The following is a 27,854-nucleotide window of genomic DNA, read 5'->3' as shown; positions in this document are numbered from 1 at the left end:
TCAGATGTATCCAGGAAATCAGGGGCATCTAAGCAATAATGTCCTCTCATAAACTCAGAATCTAATCTATGGATCATTCACCAGTCTAACAGCCCAACACACACTTTTCTAACTTAGGTTAAATGTACCCTTAGCCCTACTCAGAAAGTAGAATACCACACAACAGAATAAAAGAATAAACCAGCCTAGAGGAAAATTTAGATTTGCCTTGCATAACTCACAGGTTCGAAGTTTAACGGTAGGGGAAAGGACACAGGCCTTGAATTCACATAAAGTTGTCATCCCTACTTGGCAACTTCCCAGGTAGACAGCCACAATCTCAGATTGTGGTTCCTATGTAGAGTAGGGATAAGAATATTTCTTTGTAGGATTGATGTGAAGATTTAGTGTGATCGTGTATATAAATTGAGTAGGAACACTAATAGACACAGTAATTAAAATAGCAGCAAACATTTGTTGGGTACTTCCTATGGGCCAAGCATTACTCTAAACCCCTTATGTCTATTAGCTAATTTAATCCTCACAACAGCCCTATGAGATAATTATCTCCAATTGATAGATGAGAAAACTGATGCAGGGGCAGTCTTTGTAATTTGTTTAAGATTACACAACAGGTAAGGGAAGGAGCCAGTAGCTCATGCTGTTAACATCTACGCTAGTACTCTCTCCTGCATATATACTGATAGAATGCCCAGAAATATATGAAGGGATATTTGTTGCAACATTATGACAGCAAAAAAGTAGATTATCTAAATGTCTGTTAGTACAGGACTGTGTAAATGAATTATAGCTCACCCCTATAGTGGAATATTACAGCCCTCCACAGGAAGTCAGTGCCCCGTGTTCTAGTGTCAAGGACTTGTTTCAGCCCCCAAGTCTCTCTGGCTTTCTGGGTTCCAGTCCCTGTACAACCCAGATGTGAAGTGCCCCTATCTTCTCCATTAAATGCAACCACAGCCCTCAGTTCATGATGGTCAGTGGCTCCCCTTGGAATTTGGAGGTGGTTTAAGGTCAGGCATTGCATTGTGTATTTAAACTGTTCTCCACCACCACCCCACAACGCTGCAGCTTCTGTGGGATTATCTCACAAGGAGCAGTAGTCTCAGTCCAGGCTGTTTTCCTTGGATTTTTGGTGAAGAAAATGTCTTCAGCCTGTTACATCTCCAGGTCATCCTGTTCTCTCTCCTCCATTTGTGAAACACTGAACATTTTAAATAGTGTTAGTCCTTAAGTCATGCTGTAAAGTAAGTAACATTTGCCTCTTGAAACCACCCATCCTATCAGTCCTTTCTGTTTCAATCTTTCATATCTCAGTGAGTCAATTTAATTAGAAGCTTTCAGCTACTGAAGAAATAGATCAGTGAGAGAATGGGAAGAGGTCATTTAGAGAAGAGCTTCTCAAACTTTAATGTGCATATGAATCACGTAGGGACTTGTTAAGTGTAGATTCTCATACAGTAGGTCTGGGGTGGGGCCTGAGATTCTGTATTTTTAATGAGCTCCTAGTGATGTCGATGCTGCTGGTCTCTGAACTGCACTCTGAGTAGTAAGTATTTAAAGGTGGCATCCTAAGATGGCAGAGGATTTACATCTTAACTTTTCCAGGTACGGTTAATCCAAATAAATGAATCTCTCTTAGTAAAATTTTGTTAATGCAATTGGATGCTAAGAGAAACTTCACAATTTAAAACCCTCCCCATAAACTGCTTGCCAGTAAAGCCATTGGTGTTTTGAGAAAAGAATTGTATGAACTTGTTATCTGGTAGTCAAGTTTTGATATAAACACTGTAAAAACAAGCATTTCCTCCATCAGTATAATTTAGTGACTCTCACATGATTTATATTCATTTTTACTTAGCTTTGTGTGCAAGAGCATTGCTTTGCTGCTGCTCACGATTGAGTTTCTTTTTTTTTTTTTGAGACAGGTTCTCACTCTGTCACCCAGGCTGGAGTACAGTGGTGCCATCTCAGCTCACTGTAACCTCCACTTCCAAGGTTCAAGTGATTCTCTTGCCTCAGCCTCCCAAGTAACTGGGATTACAGTGCATGCCACCATACCTGACTAATTTTTGTGTTTTTAGTAGAGACAGGGTTTCACCATGTTGGCCTGGCTCTCGAACTCCTGACCTCAAGTGATCCACCCACCTTAGCCTCCCAAGGTGCTGGGATTACAGGTGTGAGCCACTGCACCGGACCATGCTTGAGTTTCTTATAACTAAAAAAACAGATGATTAAACTTTGGTGCAAGGGCCGCATGTGTATTTCCTTTCTTTTCTTGTCTTTTTTTTCCTTTTTTCTTTTGAGACAGAATTTTCACACTTTTTCTCCAGGCTGGAGTGCAGTGGCATTACAGCTCACTGTAGCTTCGAACTCCTGGGCTCAAACGATCCTCCTGCCTCTGCCTCCCAAATAGCTAGGACTACAGATACATGCCACCACATCCAGCTAACTTAAAAATTTTTTTTGTAGAGACAGGTTCTTGCTGTGTTGCACAGGCTGGTCTTGAACTTCTGGACTTAAGTGTTGCTCCTGCCTCACCTCTGAAAGCATTGAAATTATAGACACAAGCCACTGTGCCTGACTCCACATGTGTATTTCAATATCTCTTTCTTTGTTTCTCTAATATTACCTACATAAAAGAAAAGTTAAGTCAACTTTTATTTCCCTGTCTTTTGATTTGGAGCCAGCTCACTCAGAGTGTTTATGAATAATTCCATTAGAAATGGTTTAGTAATGCTAATCTGAATAATGAAATGCCATACAGAGCTCTAGATGTGGTTGGAGGTGCATTGTGAGTAGAAACCTCCTATGAAATGAAGCAGCTGATTCTCCTTGTGATGCAAAGGCTTACATTCTTTATTTCTGTTTTCAGGGTGGAGAGCACTGTTACTACCAGGGCCATATCCGAGGAAATCCTGACTCATTTGTTGCATTGTCAACATGCCACGGACTTCAGTAAGTGTTCAAAAAGTTATTTGTACTGTTTATTTTTTCAGTAATTTATTTTCTTTATTATGAATGCACTATAGTAGACATCCCTATTTTGTGTCAAGAAATAATTTTAAATCAGTGATGGATCTGATTTGTTTCTCTTTTGTGTTTTATAAACCAAGCAGATTTTTAAATTAGAGTTGCAAATGGCCAGGTGCAGTGGCTCATGCCTGTAATCCCAGCACTTTGGGGGTTCGAGGTGGGCAGATCACCTGAGAGCCTGGCCAACATGTTGAAACCCTGTCTCTACTAAAAATACAGAAATTAGGCAGGCATGGTGGCAGGGTGCCTGTAATCCCAGCTACTTGGGAGGCTGAGGAAGTAGAATCACTTGAACCTGGAAGGTGGAGATTGCAGTGAGCTGAGATCGCGCCACTGCACTCCAGCCTGTGGGATACAGTGAGACTCAGACTCCAAAAACAAAAAAAGAAGTTCTACATTTTGCAAAAGAAAGAAAAAATATATATTGTCAAGAAAAAAGGACAAGAAATATACATTAAGAAGATGCTGGACTCCATCTCAAAAAAAATAAAATAAAATTAGAGTTGCAGAAAACAGAGGCTTTGGAATTTCACAATGATACCTTAAAATGACATTTGAAGTATATCTCTAATTTCATTCAAATTCAGACAGGAGTGGTTTGGGTTAACTTCAGTGACTGTTTCTGTGGATGTTTAGCCCCTTGATACACTCCTACTCCTTCTTGATATTAGTTTTTGTATTTTCATCAAATAATACAAATTTCGGTAAATGAAACTTACACAAAGAGAAAAGGCTGCTGGTGACCTAAGAGCTCATATGTCTTTGCCCTTTTTCTCAGCCAGAATCCCACCTAACTCATAGCAAATTTGTGGGAGAGTCTGTCATTTCTCAGAGATCTCCAAGGAACAAAGTTCATCCTTCCTCAGGGCCTTGCTTCCTTTCTCATAACCTTCACTATCCAATAATGTTTGTTGATGTTTAACATGGGAATACATCCACTTCCTCCATCCTGTCGATAATGATGATACACAGGTGGTTGTTTCTTACTTGTTTTGTAACTCTCCTAAAACTACCGTGTCATTCCTCAGCATTCTCTTTTAACTAAATCATTTCATTTCCTTCTTGTTTGCTTTTACTTTTTGGCACAGAACAAGCAAGCACTTTAGTTTTGTTAAACTTTTGTTGAGAAACTTTAAGATAATTCCTTTTTGTTGCCAGTTAGAGATGTGGCTTTTCATCTAACAAGCAGTTGCTGAGTGTCTCCTGTGTGCCAGTCCTAGGAAAATTAAGGTGATTGAAACACAAGTCCTGGGAGCTCACAGTCTCATGGGGAGGCCAAGTCTAGCCCAATTTCCTGATGTGGAACATGATAGGTATATATATATATATACACACACCTAAAAAATATATATCTTTTTTTTGAGAGAGGAAAAAAAAAAACCTGGGAAAAATACAAGCCAAGCATTGTCCCTGAAGAACAGGTGGCACCTGAGGGCTCCAGAGACATTCCACCTGAGGACGGTGGAGTGCAGTAGGCTGGAATAGCATATCCAAGGGAGAGTATTACACCAACAGATCTTACATCTAGGAAAGAGAGCTAATGGACACCGCCAGAAAATCTAGCTAGTCTGCCTGAGTGACACCTCTGATCAGGATCTGGGAGTAATCATATTAGGCAGAAAGGAAAGACGAATATAAGGATAAGTTAAATAACCAGAGACAGGAGGCCATGTGCCTGAGAGCATGGAAGACTTCCATTTCCTTGTTTGTACTAAAAGACTACTGTAAATAAATGTGTACATTTATTTACTTTAAATACATTATTTGAAGAAAGAGATTTTTACAAACATGGAATCCATGCTTAATATCAGACCATCTCTGTTTTCTTATTAGGAAAAAGAAACACTGAAGTCCTTTTCAGCAGTAAAATTGTTACATATGAGCTGAAGACAAGCACATCTGTCACCTAAGAATAGTACAGTGAGACCTGTCCACACTTGTGACAGCAAGTGTATATTGGAGGGAAGAGTGATGTAAAAAATGAGATTTTTTTCCCCCTCTCTCCCTCTTAAACTCTCAATTCAAAGTCATAGTGTCAGCATCTTTCTCAGTACTTGTTCCAGTCTGCCTTCTGGTTTTCCAAATGGACTTGATGTTGTGAGAATCAGAGAGAAGATATTTATTCCTTCTAAGGGCTATAAATGAACCTGAGAACCGAAGAATGATACCTGCTACTAATCCTACTATAGTTATGTAAAGAAGTATTGAAAAATAACTTAGGAGCTTGTATAGTAACTGGATCAGAAATAGAACTCAGAATCCTGCCTTGGTTATTTTTTATTTTTTATTTTTTTTTACTTATTTATTTTTTGAGACGGAGTCTCACTCTGTCACCAGGTTGGAGTGCAGTGGCTTGATCTTAGCTCACTGCAACCTCTACCTTCTGGGTTCAAGTGATTCTTGTGCCTTAGCCTCCTGCGTAGCTGGGATTACAGGTACCTGGCTAATTTTTGAATTTTCAGTAGGGATGGGGTCTTGCCGTTTGACCAGGTTGGTCTCAAACTCGTGACCTCAGGTGATCTGCCCACCTCAGTTTCCCAAAGTGCTGGGATTTCAGGATTATTTTAATTAAGTAAATTGTACTTCTGCTTTTAGGAATGTTTTAATTTAAAACTAAATAAAAATAGAAAACCTATTATACATCTTGGAACATTGTCAGAATTGTGTACCGCGACCATTTTAGGCTTTCTTAGACTTCTGAGCATACAGGATAAATACACTCTTGTACCATCTTGTTATTTAGTAATTACTACTTCTCATCTTGGCTTTACCTTCTGAACAAAAATTTCTGGAAGAAATATTTTGGGGAGATGTTATGAAATATTGAATAATGTATGTCAGCTCAATTACAGTGGTTTAGATATGAGATATATTATGTCATCCATGACTCATCCTTTATAAATTACCAAGTGCGTATTGAGGTTTTTTTTCATTTTTGATTTATTCAATTCAGTTGAATAACATAAAGAAGGGAAAGTCAGATTCATATATCTTTACCATAAAAGAACCTGCAAGGTCACATTTGTTCATATTCAAAGGACTGTTAGGCTTTGGTGCGGGTGTGTTTGGTGTTATGACAAAAATCCTGTAACGATGGGAACCTTAAATGATGGAGTTAAGTGTGACTTTATTGCCCTCTTGTGGAAATTTGTAAGAATGGCTTTTTCCTTTGAAAATCTTTTTGTGATACAGCTTTTTGAAATTTTAGTTCAGTTGGTCTGTGACAACTTGGTCCTAGCTATAGATTTTTATCAAGTATATACTGTTATGGACTTAATGTAAAAATTAGTGTTTATATAAAAAACAAAACTATTTGAATCCCCAAAGCATATAAAACACATGTATTTTTTCATTATTAAGAGATTAATAATGGTATATTATCATATAGCAATCTAGAGTCTTTTGAGGTTAGTGTCAGAATCTGTCTTTATATTGCCTACATGATGTTTAAATCCAATAAAAAGAAAAGACTTTCCGATTGGACATTAACCTAATATAAGGATAAATAACACTCAGTACTCTTTTAACAAAATGATCTTCTTGCTACTTTGTTGTGTTGCCACAACACAACAAATTTTGGCAAAGTGTGATGGTTTAATTTCTGGATCGCTCTGGCCAGTTCTCAGCAAGGGTAGAGAGATGCTGCCTGCCATATTTGGTCTACTGTTTTGAAAGGCTCCCACTCTGACTCCTTGGGCACATATTGTCAGTAATATCTTACAGACTGCATCTGTTTATCTTTAAGTTCTAAATGGAATGTCATCCAAATTCAGAAAGTACATGTGGCTGAAAACAGTGCAGATGTGAGAATAATCATTCTGTGAGTATATAGAAGTTAAGGACATGTGAAAGATATTATAGCAGGAGTGAAAGAATTTGGATAGAGGCAGAACTTGGAGGCCATTATAATTATAGCTCATGGAAGCCAACCAATTTCACTAAAGCTTCAATGAAAGACAAATACTAGTTTATGTTTAGCAGCTTGGCTGTCATATAGTCATTTCCACCAAAAACTAAAAAATTACTACAGAAGCTTATAGCTTTGCCACCCTCAGGTGCCTGAATGATAAGACAAGTTTCTTTAACATCATGAGGCGCCTGATCTTAGTAAAAGGACATGTTCTTCTAAAAGCAACAGCTTATCAGAATCTGTCTGAGTAAGAGTTGAGGCCATTTGTATATTTAAATGCTCTCCAGAGGATTTCTCAGATGCCTGCTAGCTACCTCCAGCCTACAAGGTCCAAAATGGAACTCTTTTTTTTTTAAAAAAGAAATACAGGGTCTTGCTCTGTCACCCAGGCTGGAGTGCAGTGGCACAATCATAAATCACTGCAGCCTTGAACTCTTGGGCTCAGGTGATCCTCCTACCTCAGCCTCCCAAGTAGCTGGGACTACAGGTGTGCATCACCGGTCCCGGCTAATTAAAAAAAATTTTTTTTTTGTAGAGAGAGAATCTCGCCTTTCACTATGTGGCCAGGCTGGTCTCAAACTTCTAGCCTCAAGTGATCCCCCCACCTTGGCCTTCCAAAGTGTTGTGATTCCAGGTGGGAGCACCATGCCCAGCTCAAAACTGAAATCTTGAATGATTTGCATCCTTCTCTCAGCTTCCTGCTTCCCTAGGCCCATTCCGATAGGCTCTTTCTGTGTCTGCCCTCTCCCCCGCTTTTTTTTGGAGACAGGGTCTTACTCCATCACATCCTTTTTTATCTTCTTAAATGACACCTCCATTTTTCCATTTGCTCAGGTAAAAACTTGGAGTCTTCAATAACTCTTCTCTTTTTTACATACTCGGTTTCAAATCCATCAATAGATCCTACTGGTTCTGCTTTCAAAATACATCCCAAATTTGATCAGTTCTCACCACCTCCATTATTATTGCTTTGATCTAAACCAGCATCTTCTTTCACCTGGATTATTGAGGTAAATTCCCTTCTTCCTTCCTTCTGTGCTAAAAATCATTGTGACACAGAAGCTGGTGTGATCATTTTAAAACTTAAGGAAGACTGTGTTTCCCCTCTGCTTAGAACCTTGCAGTGACTCTTCACCTCTCTTAGAGTAAAAGCTAAGGCCCTAGGAGGTGCCTGCCTAGTATGGCCCCCACGGCCCTCTGGCGCCATTTGTTGCCCTTCACCTGATTATTTTCTTCCCTAGAATTTAACACTATCTAATATATTTATATATTTATTTATTTATTGTATGTCCTCCCTAGAATACTCATCAGCACCACAAAGACAGAGAATCGGTCTGTTTTGTTTGCTATTCTATTCCCCAGCACTTAGAGCAGTGCATTGTAGGTGCTCTGTAAACACATGTTGATTGAATGAATGAATGCATGAATGGAGGTAGGTAGCGGGTTGCAAATGGGGTGTTTATGGTCCCATCTGTCTGGGCTCTATTCCTGCTTCTGCTTTTGCTGGTTAAATAATTTGGGGGAGAGGGCTTTATCTCTTTGGGCTTTAAGGATAGTCATTGTACTTCCCTTGTAGATTTGTGGAAAAGATTAAATGTGAGTGTAAAGTATTTAGCTTGTGGCAAGTTGTTCAAATGTGTTAGCTCTTCTTGCTAGAGCATCTTCCATGTGTATGTTAGGTAGGTGATTCTCAGTAGAGTCTCTGAAAACCTGCATCAGGATCACCTGGGACTTATTTAAAATGTAGTTTCCTGGGTCTCAGTCCAGAAATCTGAGAAGAATCCTGAACGACCTGCGTTTTTACTAGCTCTCCAAGTGGCTTTTTCATATTAAAATCTTGGAATTCTGTGTTAGAAGGAGGAGTAATGAGCAACGGCTAGAGCTTGGCAATCCTGAGCATGGGGTCAGGTGAGGATGAGGTGACTCTATTTATAAGGAATCAGAAGGAGGGGCCTTTCCCTCTCAGCGGTGTGTGTGGTGTGTCTGGAGGTGATGGGTGGGACTGGGAAATGAGCATTGAGAAGCAGAATGGGTCCTCTGGCTGCTGCTGATTTGAAAATGATCTTGTTCTGGGGTGAGAGTCGGTAGCCATGCCTAATTATTTTCTTGTCCTTGGCAGTGGGATGTTCTATGACGGGAACCACACATATCTCATTGAACCAGAAGAAAATGATACTACTCAAGTAAGTACTTCTTTTATTTGTTGTGGCAAATGGAAATGTTTATGCTGAGAGCTTTTTTCCTCCCCCTTTTTCTCTATATTTCATTTTTATTTTTTTTAGCCCTAGGATAGTAAACATATGTACAGATGTTCCTCTATTTATGATGGGTCTATGACCTGATAAACCCATCATAAATTAAAAATACCGTGTCAAAAATGTATTTAATACCCAGATAAATGCATCTTAAAGTCAAAAACATGTAAGTTGGCAACTGTCTGTATGTTTAAAACTAAATATTGAGTAAGTCAAAACCACAATTGTTTTTTAAAAAATTTCTTGCCGGGTGTGGTGGCTCATGCCTGTAATATCAGCACTTTGGGAGCCTGAGACAGGCGGATCACCTGAGATCAGCAGTTTGAGACCAGCCTGGCCAACTTGGTGAAACCCCATCTCTGCTAAAATACAAAAATTAGCCAAGTGTGGTGGCATGTGCCTGTAATCCCAGCTACTCAGGAGGCTGAAGCAGGAGAATTGCTTGAATGGCCTGCCACTGCACTCCAGCCTGGGCAACAGAGTGAGACTCTGTCTCAAAAGAAAATAAAATTCTTTCTTTCTCTCTCTTTTATATTGGAAATATAATACTTTCCCTTTGAGGTGTTCTGAAACGTCTATTTCCATCTCCACCCTAATGTTTTATGATCTGTCTTAGTCTGACTGGGCTACCATAACATAATACTGTAGACTGTGTTGCTTAAACAACAGAAACTTGCTTTATCATGGTGCTAGGCACTGAAAATCCAAGATCAAGGTGCCAGCAGGGTTGACATCTGGTAAGGGCTCTCTGCTTGAGTTGCAGACGTTTGCTGTCTCACTGTTCTCACATGGCAGAGAGAGAGCGAGAACTCTGGTTGTCTCTTCTTCTTATAAGGATACCAGCTATACAGAATGAGGGTGTCACCCTTATGACCTCACTTAATATTTATCATCTCCTCACAGGCCTTATCTCCAGACAGAATCACCCTGGGGGCTTGGGCTTCAATATGAGAATGTTGGGGACACACATACATTCAGTCCATAACAGATGAAATCCACAGATCCGTGATTTTTCACCCCTCCTCTCTTTTCTAGATTCCAGATTTTTCTCTGTTGTCTGTTGCTTTTAAGGCCCTTTGCTGATGAATTTTAGAGAAACCTGAGTCTTCTTAATTCTCTCCCTCACTTTAATTGAAACATTCATTTCCCACAGATTAGAAGAAGTTGAATTAATATTATAGACTACAGAGAACCATAATACACTTTCATTCTAGCTCTGTACACACAAATGTTCTTCCTTTTATCACACAACATTAGTCAAACAGAGAGGCAAGTCCTTTCAAGGAATGTACATGGTTTTGTCACCCATAAACCGTCTTGTCTGGGAAATTCTCTGTATTGTATATTATTTTATGGGTACCCACTGCTGCCTGTCCTGTCACTTTGCTTGACGGTATGATTTTTGTAAGGTAACTGGCTTACAAAAAAAAAAAACCTGGCTATTTATGACATTCTATTTTTTAAATATAATTAGATGAAGCCAGATGAAATTATATTTGAATGTTTATTAATTTTGTAGAAGAAAAATGTGACTTTTTATCTCATGCTTTTTAATGTAGCTTGTATGACACTTGCATTTCAGAACAGGGTCCATGGACTGTTAGCTCTGTAGTCTTTGCCTACCAAAGCTATCTGACTTTTAAAAGGGTGCAGGGATCCGTGAAAGGAATCCATAATAAAAAAAACATTAACTCATTTGCCAAATGTTTTATTTGTCCTTGGAGGAATAGATTCATTCATTTGTTTTCCATTACTGTAGACCTTGGCTTCTCTGTGTAGGCATTTTTCTTCTAATTGGGTATTACTCTGGTGCTGGGAGAATACAGGAGCGAATAGGAGGGGTTGGGCAATGGTTCATCGCCTCTCTAAACCCAGGAGAATGCATAGGCAAGCTGTGGTTCTTTTAAGGGTCTCCAGCTACGTTTGCCTAAGGCTGGAGTTAATCCGGTTGTACATGCTTAATCACTGTTGCTTGTGTCATTTCAGGAGGATTTCCATTTTCATTCAGTTTACAAATCCAGACTGTTTGAATTTCCCTTGGATGATCTTCCATCTGGTATGATGTTCATAATAGTGACTTTTTATTTAAAGGACAACTTCAATAATTTATTTAATGCCTTAGAGCTAATCTAAATGTGGAATATCGTTAGCCCACACCTGCTTTTGATGTTTTTAGAGGGAGAGCCAAGTCACATGAAGAGGGAGAATAAAATGAAAACTGGCCTCATGGATGAATTTTCAAAGATGTGGAGGAAAACTTAAAAAAAAATTATGATTCAAAATAAGGCATTAGAGGAGGGACAAGATTGGAACAAGAATTGGTCTGTGAGACAATACATACAAATTCACTCTTGGTGAAATACTGGTCTTGTAAACATGGGGATGAATTTTTAATCATTTCCCTATTGGTTGTTTTTCTCATCTCTTTTTTACTCTAGCATTTTAAGAAAGAACTATTCTAGGTTAACTTTTGTTATCATTATGTGCTATTTGTGAAATTAGTCTTTTCTTTTCATCTATACCTAAATAGACCTAGATTAATTTTAAGAGTGTTTGTCTCCCAAGATTACTTATGATTTACTGTAATAAGTTAGAAGAAAACAAGAAATAGACAAACAAATGTCAAAAATACAAATTTTGTGAAATATTTTCAAAAGTAAGCTTATTTACTTTAGGTTTAATGAATGGACCTAGCAACTGATGTTGCTTCAAGAGTTGCTTCCAAGTCCACATGACAAGAAGGGCAGTGCGTGTATACTTTGCCCTCCTGCAGGTGCATTTGTCTTTGGCTTTGCTGGGCTTGTTTATTTTCTCTTGAAGACAGACAGCACTCTGAATATCTGGTGTGGAGGTGCTTCTTCTCCTATGTAGTGAGCCTTGATTATTCTAATTTTTGATCTCATTTTAATCTTTGCAGCAGCCTTGTAAGATTGATGTTATTCCTGTTTTGTAGATGAAGAAACAGAGCTCGGCTAGTTTGTCTTTTCCAGGGTCCCACAGCTAGCAGGAGCTAAAGTTGAGCTTTGAATTATGACACTATAAAAATGTACTGTGGGAGAGAAACACAGGGGAAATGGAAAAATTGCCAGCCTGAGAGTAATCCTAAACCTGTACTTAGAAAATCACTTAGAAGTTTACATTGTCTCTTCATCAGAAAATGAAATAAATGTTTCCTAATGTTCTTTTCTCTCTGAAATAACTTAGTAACTCCTTGGCCTCCTGTAACTTCCCTATAGAGAAATGAACATTTTCTCCCCTTTTCTCCTGCTGCCAGAGGGATAGAAGATTTAATAGAATTCACTATTTTAAAAAATCTTCAAATGGGAATATAGATGCTGTTACTTCACACAGACTTTATAGACTGTTCTTCCAGTGATCTTAAAAAACTTTTTATAATCGCTATTCTGAGAAGAAAGTAAATCATTACTAGCTGTGTGGGAATAAAGTTATAATTTAATAGGTATTACTGGAAGCAGTCAACATTAATTAATATTCAAAGTAATAAATAAAGGTTTTCTTCTAAAGACTTGATTGTAGGCTTGCTAGGATATAACCTTATTTTTTTTTTTTGAAGAAATTGTTCAGGGTTTGTTTCCAGCAGAAACTTTGATGGTGACTTGGGAGTTTTGCTGTTATTAAAATGATTTTTAGACATATTATTTGAAAACTCAGATATGTCTCAGTTAGTTTCTAGTTTTCTTTTCTCATCAGAATTTGGCACTATCAAGTTTGAGAGTTTGTCTCCCAACGTTACTTATGATTTACTGTGCTAAGTTAGAAGAAAACAAGAAATAGACAAATAATGTCAAAACTGCAGTTTCTGTGAATGTCTCAAAAGTAAGCTTATTTACTTTAGATTGCATAAAGTCTAACCGGGTTATAGATTACCAACATCATCATCTTGCTATGTTTTATGTATCCGCTGTTTCCCACACTTGCTGGACTGTGGAACCTTTTGCTTTACATGGTAGATACATGTCTCAGGACCAGTGTTTCTGAGAACATATTTTGGGAAAATCTTATTTCCCTGGACACATATGCACCCAGTTTAAAAATATTATATGCAATGAAATATAAAAGCCTTGTGTACTATTCAGTGAATTTTTACATACATGCACTCTAGTTGAGAGATACAGCATTTCCGTCACGCCAGTAACTTCCCTTGTACCCTCTGTAGTCAGTGCCTCCCACCTCTGCTGTTCTTTTGTCTCTTACAGAACTTCAAACAGATGGAATTATGTACTATGTGCAGCTTCTTTTGCTTAGCACATGGCTGTGAGATTTATGTCGTCAAGAGTAGCAATAGTTCATTCTTTTAAACTATTAAGTACGTTGTGTCATATGAAGATGCCACATTTTTTGTTTCCTTGGAAACAGTCTTGCTTTTTCGCCCAGGCTGGAGTGCAGTGGTGAGATCTTGGCTCACTGCAACCTCCCCCGACTGAGTTTAAGCAATTTTCCTGCCTCAGCCTCCCAAGTAGCTGGGATTACAGGCATGTGCTATCATGCCTGACTAATTTTTGTATTTTTAGTAGAGACGGGGTTTCACCACTTTGGTCAGACTGGTCTCAAATTCCTGACCTCAGTTCAACCACCCACCTTGGCCTCCCAAAGTGCTGGGATTACAGGCGTGAGCCACTGCGCCTAGCCTATACCACAATTTTTAATCTATTAAGTTGATGGACATTTGGGTTGTTTCCAGTTTTTGACTATTAGGGAAAAAGCAACTATGCATATTCTTGTACAAGTCTTTTCTGTGGCACATATTTTCGTTTCTTCCAGTAAATACCTAGGAATTAAATTGCTGGGCCATAGGGTAGTTACGTGTTTAACTGTGTTAACAGTGTTCTTAAACTTTAGCATGCATCAGAATCATCTGGATGACTGGTAACCACAGATTGCTGGCCCCATCTTGAGAGTTTTTAATTCACTCTATCTTGGGTGGGCTTGGAGAATTTGCATTGCGTTCCAGGTGACGCTAATGCTGCTGGTGCTGGAATCACACTTTGAGAGCCACTGTTTTTTGAGAAATTGCTGAACCCTGTTTCCAAAGTGAGTATATTCTTTTATACTTACATCAGCACTCTATGAGAGTTTTAATTGTTCCACATCTTGACCAACATCTGCTCTGTCATTCTTTAATTTTAGCTATTCTAGTGTATATGGAAGTATTTTACTTTGGTTTCAATTTGCATTTTTCTTGTGATTAATGATGTGTAGTATATACATATTAGCCACTAATCAGAATTTCTGTCATTTTGTTGTTAAGTTGTAGGAGTACTTACATATTCTAGATAGAAGGCCTTTGCCAAATGTGCCTTATGAATATATTTTTCCCAGTCTTTGGCTTGCTCATTTACTTTAATGGCATCTTGTGATGAGCAGATGTTTTAAATTTCATGAAGTTTAACATTAATTTTTATCATTATTGCTTTCTCTATGCTAAGTAATTTTTGCTAGCTCCCAAGTTTTGAAGCTATTATATAGTATTTTCTTCTAAAAACTCTATAGTTTTATTTTTTATGTTTAGATCTAGGATCCTCTTCAAATTACTTTTTGTGCTTGGTGAAAAGTAGGGGTTAAGTTTTATTTTATTATTTTTTATATGGATACACAGTTATTCTAATGCCATGTGTTGAAAAGAGTTTTCTTTCCTCAATGACTTTCTTTGATGTCTTTGTCAAAAAGTATTAATATGGGTCTATTTCTTCACTCTATTTTATTTGGCTACGCTTATCACACTTTTTTTTTCTTACTGTGGCTTTATGTAAGTTTTGAAATCAGATAACATAAATCCTGCAATTCTGTTTTTTCCAAAAATATTTTGGCTATTCTGAGCCCTTCACATTTCCCTACAGATTTTAGAACCCGCTTGTCAATTTCTATAATTCTGGGATTTTTATTAGAATTGTATTAAAAGTATGGATTAATGGAGAAAAACAGACATCTTATTAGTAGTGAGTCTAAAATTTCTTTCAGTGTTTGGTCAGTTTTAGTGTAGATGTTGTATTGGTTATCTATTGCTGTGTAACAAATTACTCTAAAACTTAGTGGCTTTAATTAACAAACATTTATTATCTCATAGTTTCTGAGAATCAGGAACCTAGGTGTGGTTTAGCTGGGTGCCTCTGGCCCATGGTGTCCATGAGTTTGTAGCATAACTGTTATCTGGGACTACAGTTTCATTTGAAGGCTCAACTGGTAAGGATTAGCTTCTGAGCTCACTCATATGATTGTTGTCACACCTCAGTATCTCACCATAAGGGCCTCTCCACAGGGCTGCCCTGCAACAACATCATAGTTAACTTGTTCCAGGAGAGAGTGAGAGACCAAGAGAAGAGAGAGAATGAGACAAGATGCCTAAGATGGAAGCCACAGTCTTTTTGTTAACCTGATCTCAAAAGTAACATCTGATCACTTTTGCTGTATAGTATTTATTAGAAATGAGTCCCAGTGCCCAGCCTTCTCTTAAGGGAAGGAGATTATACAGTGGCATTGTATTAGTTATCTATTGCTGAGAAATAAGTTTTTATTGTATGTACAGAAAAATCAGAAAGAAATTGAGTAATAAATTACCACATAACCCACCTCTTAAGATAACACAGATTTGTTATCTCACAGTTTCTGTGGATCAGGAGTCCAAGTATGGCTTAGATGGGTTCTCTGTTGCAGGGTCCCTCACAGGCTGAGGTCAAAGTGTTTGCTAGGACTGTGTCTCATCTCAAGGCTCAGCTGTGGAAAGATCTGCAGTGGTTGTTGGCAGAAGTCGGTTCTTTTTAGCTTCTTAGACCCAGGACCTTGGTTTCTTGCTGGCTTTTGGCTGATGGTTGCTCTCTTTCCCACGTGGGCTTCTCCATAGGGCAGCTCACAACACTGGTGCTCATGTCATGAAAGCCAGTAAGGAAGAGAGTCTCCAGCAAGATGAATTACAATCTTGTATAATGTTATCTTGAGATGTGATTGGTCGGAAGCAAGTTACAGGTTTTATTCACACTCAGTGAAAAGGCATTATACAAGGGCATGAGTACCAGGAGGTGGAGACTACTAGAGGCCATCTTAAAGTCTGTCAAAGTCTTCTCTTTGGCCCTCAGAGATTCCTGTCCCCTTTACCTGCAAAATACATTCTCTTTTCTAGGTCTGTAAGAGTTTTTTTCCATTACAGCGTCTGCTCAAAATCTAGAATCTCATTATCTAAATTAGGTCCAGGTGTGGATGAGGGTCTTTGGGTATAGTTTCTCTTAATCCTTCTGTATGTAAAACTAAAGATACAAGTTATCTGCCCTACGTACTCCCAGCATCCAGTCATGGGCCAGTAATAAAAAAGAACTATAGACATTACCTTTCAAAAGAGGGAAAATTCGAGGAACAAGAAAAACACTGACATAGCAGTTCTGAAATTCTGCTGGGCAAACGTTGACTCTTTCTTGATTGGGTTTCAAGGCCTGGAAATAATTCCACATGACTCTTGGCTCTATGTTCTTGGCTCTTGATTCTGCTCATCCTTCCTGTTCCATGAAAGATGGCACATAGTAGTTTTCTCAGTCTATTATTATAGTTTGATAAGAGCTTTTGTAAAGAATAGGTGTTGAATTTTGTCAAATGCTTTTCTGTACTTATTGGGATGATCATATAATTTTCTCCTTTAATCTGGTAATTTGGTGAATTGTATAAATTGATGTTTTGAAAATGAAACTGATTCGCATTCTTTATATATATACACATACACATATATATACATATACATATATATACATATGTGTATGTGTATATATATACACATATGTGCAATAATATATATGTGTGTATATATACACACATATATACATATACATATATATATACACACACACACACATATATATATATATACACACACACAGATATATTATTGCACTTGTGCTTCTGGGATACATGTGCAGAACATGCAGGATTGTTGCATTAGGTACATACATGACAATGTGGTTTGCTGCCTCCATCCCCCGTCACCTATATCTGGCATTTCTCCCCATGTTATCTCTCCCCAACCTCCCTACCTCCTGTCGTCCCTGCCCTATTCCCCACCAACAGACCCCAGTGTGTGATGATCTCCTCCCTGTGTCCATGTGTTCTCATTGTTCAATACCTGCCTATGAGTGAGAATATTCGGTGTTTGATTTTCTGTTCTTGTGTCAGTTTGCTGAGAATGATGGTTTCCAGATTCATCCATGTCCCTACAAAGGACACAAATTCATTGTTTTTTATGGCTGCATAGTATTCCAGGGTGTATATGTGCCACATTTTCCTTGTCCAGTCTATTGTCGATGGGCATTTGGGTTGGTTCCAGGTCTTTGCTATTGTAAACAGTGCTGCAATGAACATATGTGTGCATGTGTCCTTGTAATAGAACGATTTATAATCCTTTGGATGTATACCCAGTAATGGGATTGCTGGGTCAAATGGAATGTCTATTTCTATGTCCTTGAGGAATTGCCACACTGTCTTCCACAATGGCTGAACTAACTTACACTCCCACCAACAGTGTAAAAGTGTTCCTATTTCTCCACATCCTCTGCAGCATCTGTTGTCTCCAGATTTTTTTTTTTTTTTTGAAACGGAGTTTTGCTCTTGTTACCCAGGCTGGAGTGCAATGGCACAATCTCGGCTCACCGCCACCTCCGCCTCCTGGGTTCAGGCAATTCTCCTGCCTCAGCCTCCTGAGTAACTGGGATTACAGGCACGCTCCACCATGCCCAGCTAATGTTTTGTATTTTTAGTAGAAACGGGGTTTCACCATGTTGACCAGAATGGTCTTGATCTCTTGACCTTATGATCCACCTGCCTTGGCCTCCCAAAGTGCTGGGATTACAGGCATGAGCCACCGCACCCGGCCCGTCTCCAGATTTTTTAGTGATCACCATTCTAACTGGCGTGAGATGGTATCTCAATGTGGTTTTGATTTGCATTTCTCTAATGACCAGTGATGATGGGCATTTTTTCATATGTTTGTTGGCCTCATATATGTTTTCTTTTGAAAAGTATCTGTTCATTTGCCCCCTTTTGGATGGGTTTGTTTTTTTCTTGTAAATCTGTTTTAGTTCTTTGTAGATTCTGGATATTAGCCCTTTGTCAAATGGGTAGATTGCAAAAAATTTTTCCCGTTCTGTTGGTTGCCGGTTCACTCTAATGATAGTTTCTTTTACTGTACAGAAGCTCTGGGTTTAATTAGGTCCCATTTGTCTATTTTGGCTTTTGTTGCCAATGCTTTTGGTGTTTTAGTCACGAAATCCTTGCCTATGCCTATATCCTGAATGGTATTGCCTAGGTTTTCTTCTAGGTTTTTTAGGGTGTTAGGTGTTATGTTTAAGTGTTTAATCATAAGTTAAGGAGTTAGTTTTAGTGTAAGGTGTCAGGAAGGGGTCTAGTTTCTGCTTTCTGCACATGGCTAGCCATCTTTCCCAACACCATTTATCAAACAGGGAATCCTTTCCCCATTGCTTGTTTTTATGAGGTTTGTCAAAGATCTGATGGTTGTAGATGTGTGGTGTTGCCTCTGAGGCCTCTGTTCTGTTCCATTGGTCTGTATCTTTGTTTTGGTACCAGTACCATGCTGTTTTGATTACTATAGCCTTGTAGTATAGTTTCAAATCAGGTAGTGTGATGCCTCCAGCTTTGTTCTTTTGCTTAGGATTGTCTTGGCTGTGCGGGCTCTCTTTTGGTTCCATATGAAGTTTAAGGTGGATTTTCTGTGAAGAGGGTCATAGGTAGCTTGATGGGGACAGCATTGAATCTGTAAATTACTTTTGGCAGTATGGCCATTTTCACAATATTGATTCTTCCTAACCATAAGCATGGAATGTTTTTCCATCTGTTTGTGTCCTCTCTTATTTCCTTGAGCAGTGGTTCATAGTTCTCCTTGAAGAGGTCCTTTACTTCCTTTGTTAGTTGTATTCCTAGGTATTTTATTCTCTTTGTAGCAGCTGTGAATGGCAGTTCATTCTTGATTTGGCTCTTTTTAAGTCTGTTATTGGTGTATAGAAATGCCTGGGATTTCTGCACATTGATTTTGTATCCTGAGACTTTGCTAAAGTTGCTTATCAGTTTCAGGAGATTTTGGGATGAGACGATGAGGTCTTGTAAATATACAATCATGTCGTCTGCAAGTAGAGATAATTTGACTTTCTCCTTTCCTAATTGAATACACTTTATTTCTTTTTCTTGCCTGATTGCTCTGGCCAGAACTTCCAATACTATTTTGAATAGGAGTGGTGAGAGAGGGCATCCTTGTCTGGTGCCAGATTTCAAAGGGAATGCTTCCAGTTTTTGCCCATTCAGTGTGATACTGGCTGTGGGTTTGTCGTAAATAGCTTTTATTATTTTGAGTTTACGTTCCGTTGATACCTAGTTTATAGAGTGTTTTTAGCATAAAGGACTGTTGAATTTTGTTGAAGGCCTTCTCTGCATCTCTTGAGATAATCATGTGGCTTTTGTCTTTGGTTCTGTTTATGTGGTGGATTACGTTTATAGACTTGCGTATATTGAACCAGCCTTGCATCCCCGGGATGAAGCCTACTTGATCATGATGGATAAGCTTTTTGATGTGCTATTGCAATCAGTTTGCCAATATTTTATTGAAGATTTTTACATCTGTGTTTATCATCGATATTGGCCTGAAGTTTTCTTTTTTCGTTGAGTCTCTGCTGGGTTTTGGTGTCAGGATGATGTTGGTCTCATAAAATGATTTGGGAAGGATTCTCTCTTTTTGGATTGTTTGGAATAGTTTCAGAAAGAGTGGTACCGGCTCCTCTTTGTATGTCTGCTAGAATTCAGCTGTTAACCCATCTGGACCTGGGCTTTTTTTGGTTGGTAGGCTATTAATTGCTGCCTCAATTTCAGCCTTTGTTATTTGTCTATTCAGGGTTTCAACTTCTTCCTGGTTTAGGCTTGGGAGGGTGCAAGTGTCCAGGAATTTATCTGTTTCTTCCAGGTTTACTGGTTTTGTGCATAGAGTTGTTTGTAGTAATCTCTGATGGTAGTTTGTATTTCCATGGAATTGGTGATGATATCCCCTTTATTGTTTTTTATTGCATCTATTTGATTCTTCTCTCTTTTCTTTTTTGTTAATCTGGCTAGCAGTCTGTCTATTTTGTTGATCTTTTCAAAAAACCAGCTCCTGGACTTAATGATTTTTTGAAGGGTTTTTTGTGTCTCTGTCTCCTTCAGTTCTGCTCTGATCTTAGTTATTTCTTGTCTTCTGCTAGGTTTTGAGTTTTTTTTGATCTTGCCCCTCTAACTCTTTCAATTTCGATGATAGGGTGTCAATTTTAGATCTTTCCTTGCTCCTTATGTGGGCATTTATTGCTATAAATTTTCCTGTAGACACTGCTTTAAATGTGTCCCAGAAATTCTGGTACATTGTGTCTTCATTGTCGTTGGTTTCGAAGAACATCTTTATTTCTGCCTTCATTTCATTGTTTATCCTGTCAACATTCAAGAGCCAGTTGTTCAGTTTCCATGAAGTTGTGTGGTTCTGAGTTAGTTTCTTAATCCTGAGTTCTAATTTGATTGCACTGTGGTCTGAGAGACTTTGTTATGATTTCCGTTCTTTTGCATTTGCTGAGGAGTGATTTACTTCTAATTATGTGGTCAATTTTAGAGTAGGTGTGATGTGGTGCTGAGAAGAATGTATATTCTGTGGATTTGGGGTGGAGAGTTCTGTAGATGTCTATTAGGTTTGCTTGGTCCACATCTGAGTTTAAGACCTGGATATCCTTGTTAATTTTCTGTCTCATTTATCTGTCTAATATTGACAGTGGAATGTTAAAGTCTCCCACTATTATTGTGTGGGAGTCTAAGTCTCTTTGTAGGTCTCTAGGAACTTCCTTATGAATCTGGTGCTCCTGTATTGGGTGCATATATATTTAGGATCATTAGCTCTTCTTCTTGCATTGATCCTTTTACTATTATGTAATGTCCTTCTTTGTCTCTTTTGATTTTTGTTGGTTTAAAGTGTATTTTATTATCAGAGACTAAAATTACAGCTCCTTCTTTTTTTTTGCTCTCCATTTGCTTGGTAAATCTTCCTCTATCCCTTTATTTTGAGCCTATGTGTGTCCTTGCACATGAGATGGGTTTCCTGGATACAGTGCACCAATGGTTTTTAACTTTTTATTGAATATGCCAGTCTGTGTCTTTTGATTGGGGCATTTAGCCTATTTACATTTAAGGTTAATATTGTTATGTGTGAATCTGATCCTGCCATTTTGATGCTAGCTGGTTGTTTTGCCCATTGGTTGACACAGTTTTTTCATTGTGTCGATGCTCTTTACCATTTGGTACGTTTTTGGAGTGGCTGGTACTAGTTGTTCCTTTCTATATTTAGTGCTTCTTTCAGGAGCTCTTGTAAGGCAGGCCTGGTGATGATGAAATCTCCCAGCAATTGCTCGTTTGTAAACAATTTTATTTCTCCTTCACTTATTACGCTTAGTTTGACTGGATATGAAATTCTAGGTTGAAAGTTCTTTTCTTTAAGGATTTTGAATATTGGCCTCCACTCTCTTCTGGCTTGTAGGGTTTCTGCTGAGAGATCTGCTGTGAGTCTGATGGGCTTCCCTTTGTGCGTAACCCGCCCTTTCTCTCCGGCTGCCCTTAGCATCTTTTCCTTCATTTCAACCCTGGTGAATCTGATGATTGTGTGCCTTGAGGTTGCTCTTGTTGAGGAATATCTTTGTGGTGTTCTCTGTATTTCCTGGACTTGAATGTTGGCCTGACTTGCTAGGTTGGGGAAGTTCTCCTGGATAATATCCTGAAGTGTGTTTTCCAGCTTGGATTCATTTTCTCTATCACATTCAGGTACACCTGTCAAACGTAGATTAGGTCTTTTCACATAATTCCATATTTCTTGGAGGCTTTGTTCATTTCTTTTCACTCTTTTTTTCTCTAATCTTACCTTCTTATTTTATTTCATTGAGTTGATCTTCAATCCCTGATATGCTTTCTTCTGCTTGGTCTATTCGGCTGTTGAAATTGTGTATGCTCCACTAAGTTCTCGTGTTGTGTTTTTCAGCTCCATCAAGTCATTTATATTCTTCTCTAAGCTGTTTATTCTTGTTAGCATTTCATCAAACTTTTTTTCAAGGTTCTTAGTTTCTTTGCATTGCATTACAACATGTTCTTTTAGCTCAGAGAAGTTTGTTATTACCCACCTTCTGAAGCCTGTTTCTGTCAATTCATCAGACTCATTCTCCATCCAGCCTTGTTCCCTTGCTGGTGAGGAGTTGTGATCCCTTGGAGGAGGAGAGGCGGTCTGGTTTTGGGTGTTTTCATCCTTTTTGCGCTGGTTTCTTCCCATCTTAGTGGCTTTATCTACCTGTGGTCTTTGTAGTTGGTGACTTTCGGATGTGGTCTCTGAGTGGATGTCCTTTTTGTTGGTGATGAAGTTATTTCTTTCTGTTTTTTGGTTTTCCTTCTAACAGTGAGGTCCCTCTGCTGTAGGACTGCTGGAGGTCCACTCCAGACCCTTCTTGCCTGGGGATCTCCTGTGGTGGCTGCAGAACTGTAATGGTTGCTGCCAGTTTCTTCTTCTGTTATCTTCGTCCCAGAAGGAAACCTGCCAGATGTCAGCCTGAGCTGTCCTTTATGAGGTGTCTCTTTGGATATACGTGGGTCAGGGAGCTGCTTGAGGAGACAGTTTGACCCTTATAGGAGCTCAAGTGCTGAACCGTTAGCTCCGTTGTTCCATTAAGAGCTGCTGGGCAGGTACATTTAAGTCTGCTGCAGTGAAACTCATAACCGTCTTTTTCCCCAGGTGCTCTGTCCTGGGAAGGTCGGGCTTTATTTATAAGTTCCTGACATGCTGCTGCCTTTTTTCAGAAATGCCCTGCCCAGCTAGGAGGTTGCCTAATCACTGTCTGCCAGCAGAGGTGTTGCTGAGCTGCTGTGGGCTCTGCCCAGCTGCTGTGTGAACTTCCTTGTTGTTTTGTTTATAGAGGTATAGTTAGAACTGCCTTGGTAATGTCGGTCTGCCTCAGTAATGGCGGACTGCCTCTGTAATGGCGGACTGCCTCAGTAGTGGCAGACTGCCTCAGTAATGGTGGACTCCCTTCCCCCCACAGAGCTGGACCGTCCTAGGTCCAGCTGTGCTTGCTGTGAAACTCTCAATCCAGAACATTTCAGATTGCTGGTCTTTGTGGGGATGGAACCTGCTGAGCCAGATCACCTGGTTCAGCCCCCTTTCTTCAGTTGAATGGGTGGCTCTGTCTCCCAGGCATTCTAGGTGCTAGTTGAAACAGCCACCCAGATTTGTGTGAGTTTTTGTGCAGAGACCCGCTGTGCTGGCGGAGACCCGCTGTGCTGGCTGAAACAGCTGTGCTGGAAACTCATGGTGCTTTTCAGCCCAGGAATCTCCTGGTCTGTGGGCAGTAATAACTTGTTCAGAAATGTGGTGGTCACCTACCCTCTATGCTGCTCTCACTGGGAACTGCTCTCCAGAGCTGTTCCTATTTGGCCATCTTGGATCCCTATCCTAATTTGCATTCTTAAATGGACCCCACTTGGTTATGGTAGATTATATTTTTGTGTATTACTGGGTTTGGTTTGCCTATGTTTTGTTAAGCATTTCTAATTTGTAGATTCAGGAAGCATATTGGACTGTAGTTTTCTGGTTTTAGTCAGGGTTTGCTGCTCTGACAAGATGTGTTAGGAGAAGTTTCCAAAATTTTTTTTTTTTAAGTTTGTATAAAAGTGGTATTATTTCTTCTTTAAATGTTCAGTAGAATTCATCAGTGAAGCCATCTGGCCTTGCGGTTTTCTTGGAGAGTTTAAATTAAGAATTAAAGTTATTTAATAATGCAGGAATATTCAGATTTTCTATATATAGTCATATTCAACGAATTTTATCTAAATTAACAAATTTATTGGCATAAAACTCTTCGTAATATCCTCTTATCTAATATCTATATAATCTGTAGTGATTTTTTTTCTTTATTAGACAAGCCCTGCTAATCAATTTCATTGATTTTTTTTTTTAAGTATTTAGTCTCATTTTTTTCTATTTGATTTGTGTTTAATTTACTCTTATTTTTTTGGGGCTCTTAAGATAGAAGTTTAGATCACTATTTTAAACTTTTTTTTTCTTTTCTAACATAACCACTTAAAGCTATATCCCTTCAAGCACTAAGTGCCTTACCTGCATCCCTCGTATTTTGACTTGTCATATTTTTATTTACTTTAGTCAAAACATTTTCTAAATTCTCATGTGATTTCTTCTTTGTCCCATGGGTTATTTAAAAATGTAGAGCTTGGTATCGAAATATTTGGTTATGTTTTTCAGGCATCTTTTTGTTATAGATTTTTAATTTAATCGAGTTGCAATAAGAGAAAGCTGTCATTTCATTTTCTTTAAATAAAATTTATTGGGACTTGCTTTATGGTCTAGCATATTGTCTGTCTTGGTGAATGTTTCATGTATTCTTGAAAAGGAAATATATTCTTCAGTTATTGGGTAAAGTGTTTTAAAAATGCCAAGTTAGGCCAGGCACAGTGGCTCACACCTGTAATTCCAGCACTTTGGGAGGCCGAGGTGGGCAGATCACCTGAGGTCAGGAGTTCAAGACCAGCCTGGCCAACATGGTAAAAGCCCATCTCTACTAAAAAAAAAAAAAAAATTAGCTAGGCACAGTGGCGAGTGCCTGTAATCCCAGCTGCTCAGGAGACTGAGGCAAGAGAGTCGTTTGAACCCAGGAGTCAGAGCTTGCAGTGAGCCAAGATTGTGCCACTGCACTCCAGCCTGGGTGACAGAGTGGGGCTCTGTCTCAAAAAATAAAAAAATAAAAGTAAAAATGCCCATTTAGTCAAATTGGTTAATAGTGTTAAATCTTCTGTATCCATATGATTTTGTTTACTTTTTTCTTTCAAGTACTGAGGGAGGATTGTTGAAATCCTTAACTATAACTTTGAATTTGTCTGTTTTTCCTTTCAGGTCTGTCACTTTTTGCTTTTTGTATTTTGAAACTCTGTTATTAGGTGAAAAAACATTTAGAATAATTTTGTCTTTTTGATGAATCAATCCATTTATAATTAGGAAATAGTTCCCTTCCTCCCAGATACTTATTGCCCTGAAGTTACATTGTCTGATATTTAATATTTTCTTCACAGTTCTCTTGTGATTAATGTTTATAAGGTGTTATCTTCTTCCATACTTTATATATAAAGTGCCCCTCTTGTAAACAGCATATAGTTAAGGCTTGCATTAAAAAATATCCAGTCTGGCAATCTTTACTTTTAGGTATAACACTTAGTCTATTTAATCTAATTAGTGATATGAGATGTGTTACTTTTGTGATCTTATTTTTCTGTTTGTCCTATTAGTTAATTTGTCCTGTTAGTTAATTAGAACTTATTCCCTTTCTTACCAAATCCCTTATATACTCAGGCCATAGCATTCTCAAATGTAGCATGATGGGAAAATATTTGAACATGAAATAAAAAGAGAATATTAATTTCCTTACCATGATTTTATTATTCAGCTTCTTGATCACAGATTTCTCTGACCATGATTATCTTTCCTTTATGAACAGTATCCACAAATAATGATAATGGTTCACCTTTAGTGTTGTATAGCATTACTCCTATAATAAGCCTTTTCAGGTTGTTCAGTCAGTCATCAAAGTTGCAGGAAATCTTTACCCTAGGGAAAGATTGCAGCTTTCCTCTCACTTTGTAGAAAAAATTATCCCTTATAAATAACCTAATCTTATATTCAGAGATTAATCTGTGTGTATAAACAGTTGATGTATAATCTTCACATCTGCTACCAGGAGCAGATAAAACCTGAGATTAATTTGGTTATGGGCAAAGAAGAATGTAAATTAATTGGAAAAAAGTAACTCAAAACTTTGTATCCTATAGTAAGTTCTTAATAAATTTTGAACTTATGAATATGTGATTATTTATTCTACTTTCTTCTCATTGCTTCTCTTCTTTATTTTGCTATTGGAAGTGAAAGTCAAGTTGGCTGTTTAGAAGATTCCTAGTAAGGAATGTAATGATATTGATTGGAGAAATATGAAAATTTCTTTGAGATAAATTAGAACAGAAATAATGTTCTAGATTTAGCAAATTATATTCATCCTTTATATGTTTATTTAATATTAATATAATACAGTTACTTAATGTTCTGTGTAGTCATTAAGCACAACATTATATATTATAAAATTCATAAGAAGGAAGGACAGGTAAAACTTTGCCCTCTATTGAAGAAATCTGACAAATACACTAAGTTAAATTAAATTTAATTTTCTTTTAGAATTTCAACAAGTAAACATTACTCCACCAAAATTTATTTTGAAGCCAAGACCAAAAAGGAGTAAACGACAGGTATGTATTCATGGTGGTGTGTCATGATATTTTAAAACAACTGTCAGTTGCCAATCATTTGAATCTACAGGAAGTCTGTGTAAGAGGGTGAGTACTAGTTCAGGAATTTGTCAGGGTGTGATAAACCATAAGGTGACAGATCTGAAGAAGCAGTAGAAAGGGGCCATATTATTTCACAGATGCAAAAAGTATTCAAGATAGTGGTGATAATGTGATTCTTCATCATATTATGGGTTATGAGGCTCCTGCTTGTGGCGTCTCAGGTTCTTTCTACCATAGCCTTCTTTCCTTGCCCAGATATGTACCACACAGTGAAGTCCATTTGTATAGAATATATCCTTGTATTTATTTCCTTGAAGATAACCCCTTAGGAATGAATCTATCAGGTTGTGAAGCCACAAAATGTTTTTGTCTCACTTGAGCAATTTTGGAGTCCAGGATATAAAATTAGGTCATGGGCTTTATGATTGTTCAACTGGATCTTGGACTGGGTAATAATAATGTTAATACAGTGCTTTAAACCAAATGAGGTCGGTACTGTTATTCCCCTTTCACTGAAAGAAAAATGATGGCTCTGACATGTGAAAGTGACTTACTCAGAATCATAGAGCTGGTAAATAGTTTAGACAAAATTAAGAGTTACGGCCATCAGAATCAAGATATTACTACTGTGGTGGTATGGGCAGAGGGATGGGCATTAAAAACACAAGATGAAGGAAATAGATCTCCAGTAAGATCAAGAAGTTGAAGCAACCAGGTATCTTCTTTTTATTACCTTGAAATAAAATATATTTACAGACAGATTTTTATTGTGAATAATAATTGCTAAATTTTTACCTTGTGCCTGGCCCTATTATAAGAATTTTAACTATATAAACACATTTAGCCCTCATCAAAACATTAAGAGGAAGATATTATTACAGGTTAAGTATCCCTCGTCCAAAATGCTTGGGACTAGAAGTGTTGCAGATTTTGATTTTTTTTGTAGGGGGGAGAGGGGATGGATTTCAGAATATTTCATTATACTTAGTGGTTCAGCATCCCCAATTCAAAAATTCAAAATCTGAAATGCTCCTGGAGTGTAATATTGGTGCCCAAAAAGTTTTTCATTTTGCAGCATTTGGGGTTTTGGATTTTTAGATGAAAGATACTCAACCTATATTATCCCCGTTTTACTGATAAAGATGCCTTGAAGCATTAAGAGGATCAAGAAACTTGCCAAAAGCCACATAGGGTTACCCAGTGGTGGAGCTGGAATTCTGACCTAGGAAGTCTGGTCTCAGAGAGGTGCTTATAACCACATA

General features: G+C 38.2%; 1 protein-coding gene across 14 annotated transcripts in view; it reads left to right on the top strand.

The window, feature by feature from the left end:
* The window catches only part of ADAM22 (ADAM metallopeptidase domain 22), a 261,243-nt gene that overhangs the window by 158,376 nt on the left and 75,013 nt on the right, over positions 1-27,854 (top strand). For all 14 annotated transcript variants that reach the window (XM_064380425.1, XM_064380424.1, XM_064380421.1 and 11 more), the window contains 4 exons: positions 2,873-2,955; positions 9,063-9,126; positions 11,185-11,254; positions 26,480-26,550. In XM_064380425.1, coding sequence (XP_064236495.1) covers positions 2,873-2,955; positions 9,063-9,126; positions 11,185-11,254; positions 26,480-26,550 — 288 coding nt within the window. The remainder of the gene's footprint in view (positions 1-2,872; positions 2,956-9,062; positions 9,127-11,184; positions 11,255-26,479; positions 26,551-27,854) is intronic.

This window comes from Aotus nancymaae, unplaced genomic scaffold, assembly GCF_030222135.1.
Source record: "Aotus nancymaae isolate 86718 unplaced genomic scaffold, 86718_ANA_hifiasm-v0.15.2.pri h1tg000025l, whole genome shotgun sequence".
Taxonomy (NCBI): domain Eukaryota; kingdom Metazoa; phylum Chordata; class Mammalia; order Primates; family Aotidae; genus Aotus; species Aotus nancymaae.
Note: the sequence above shows the minus strand (reverse complement) of the source record. Positions and strands in the feature narration are given on the sequence as shown.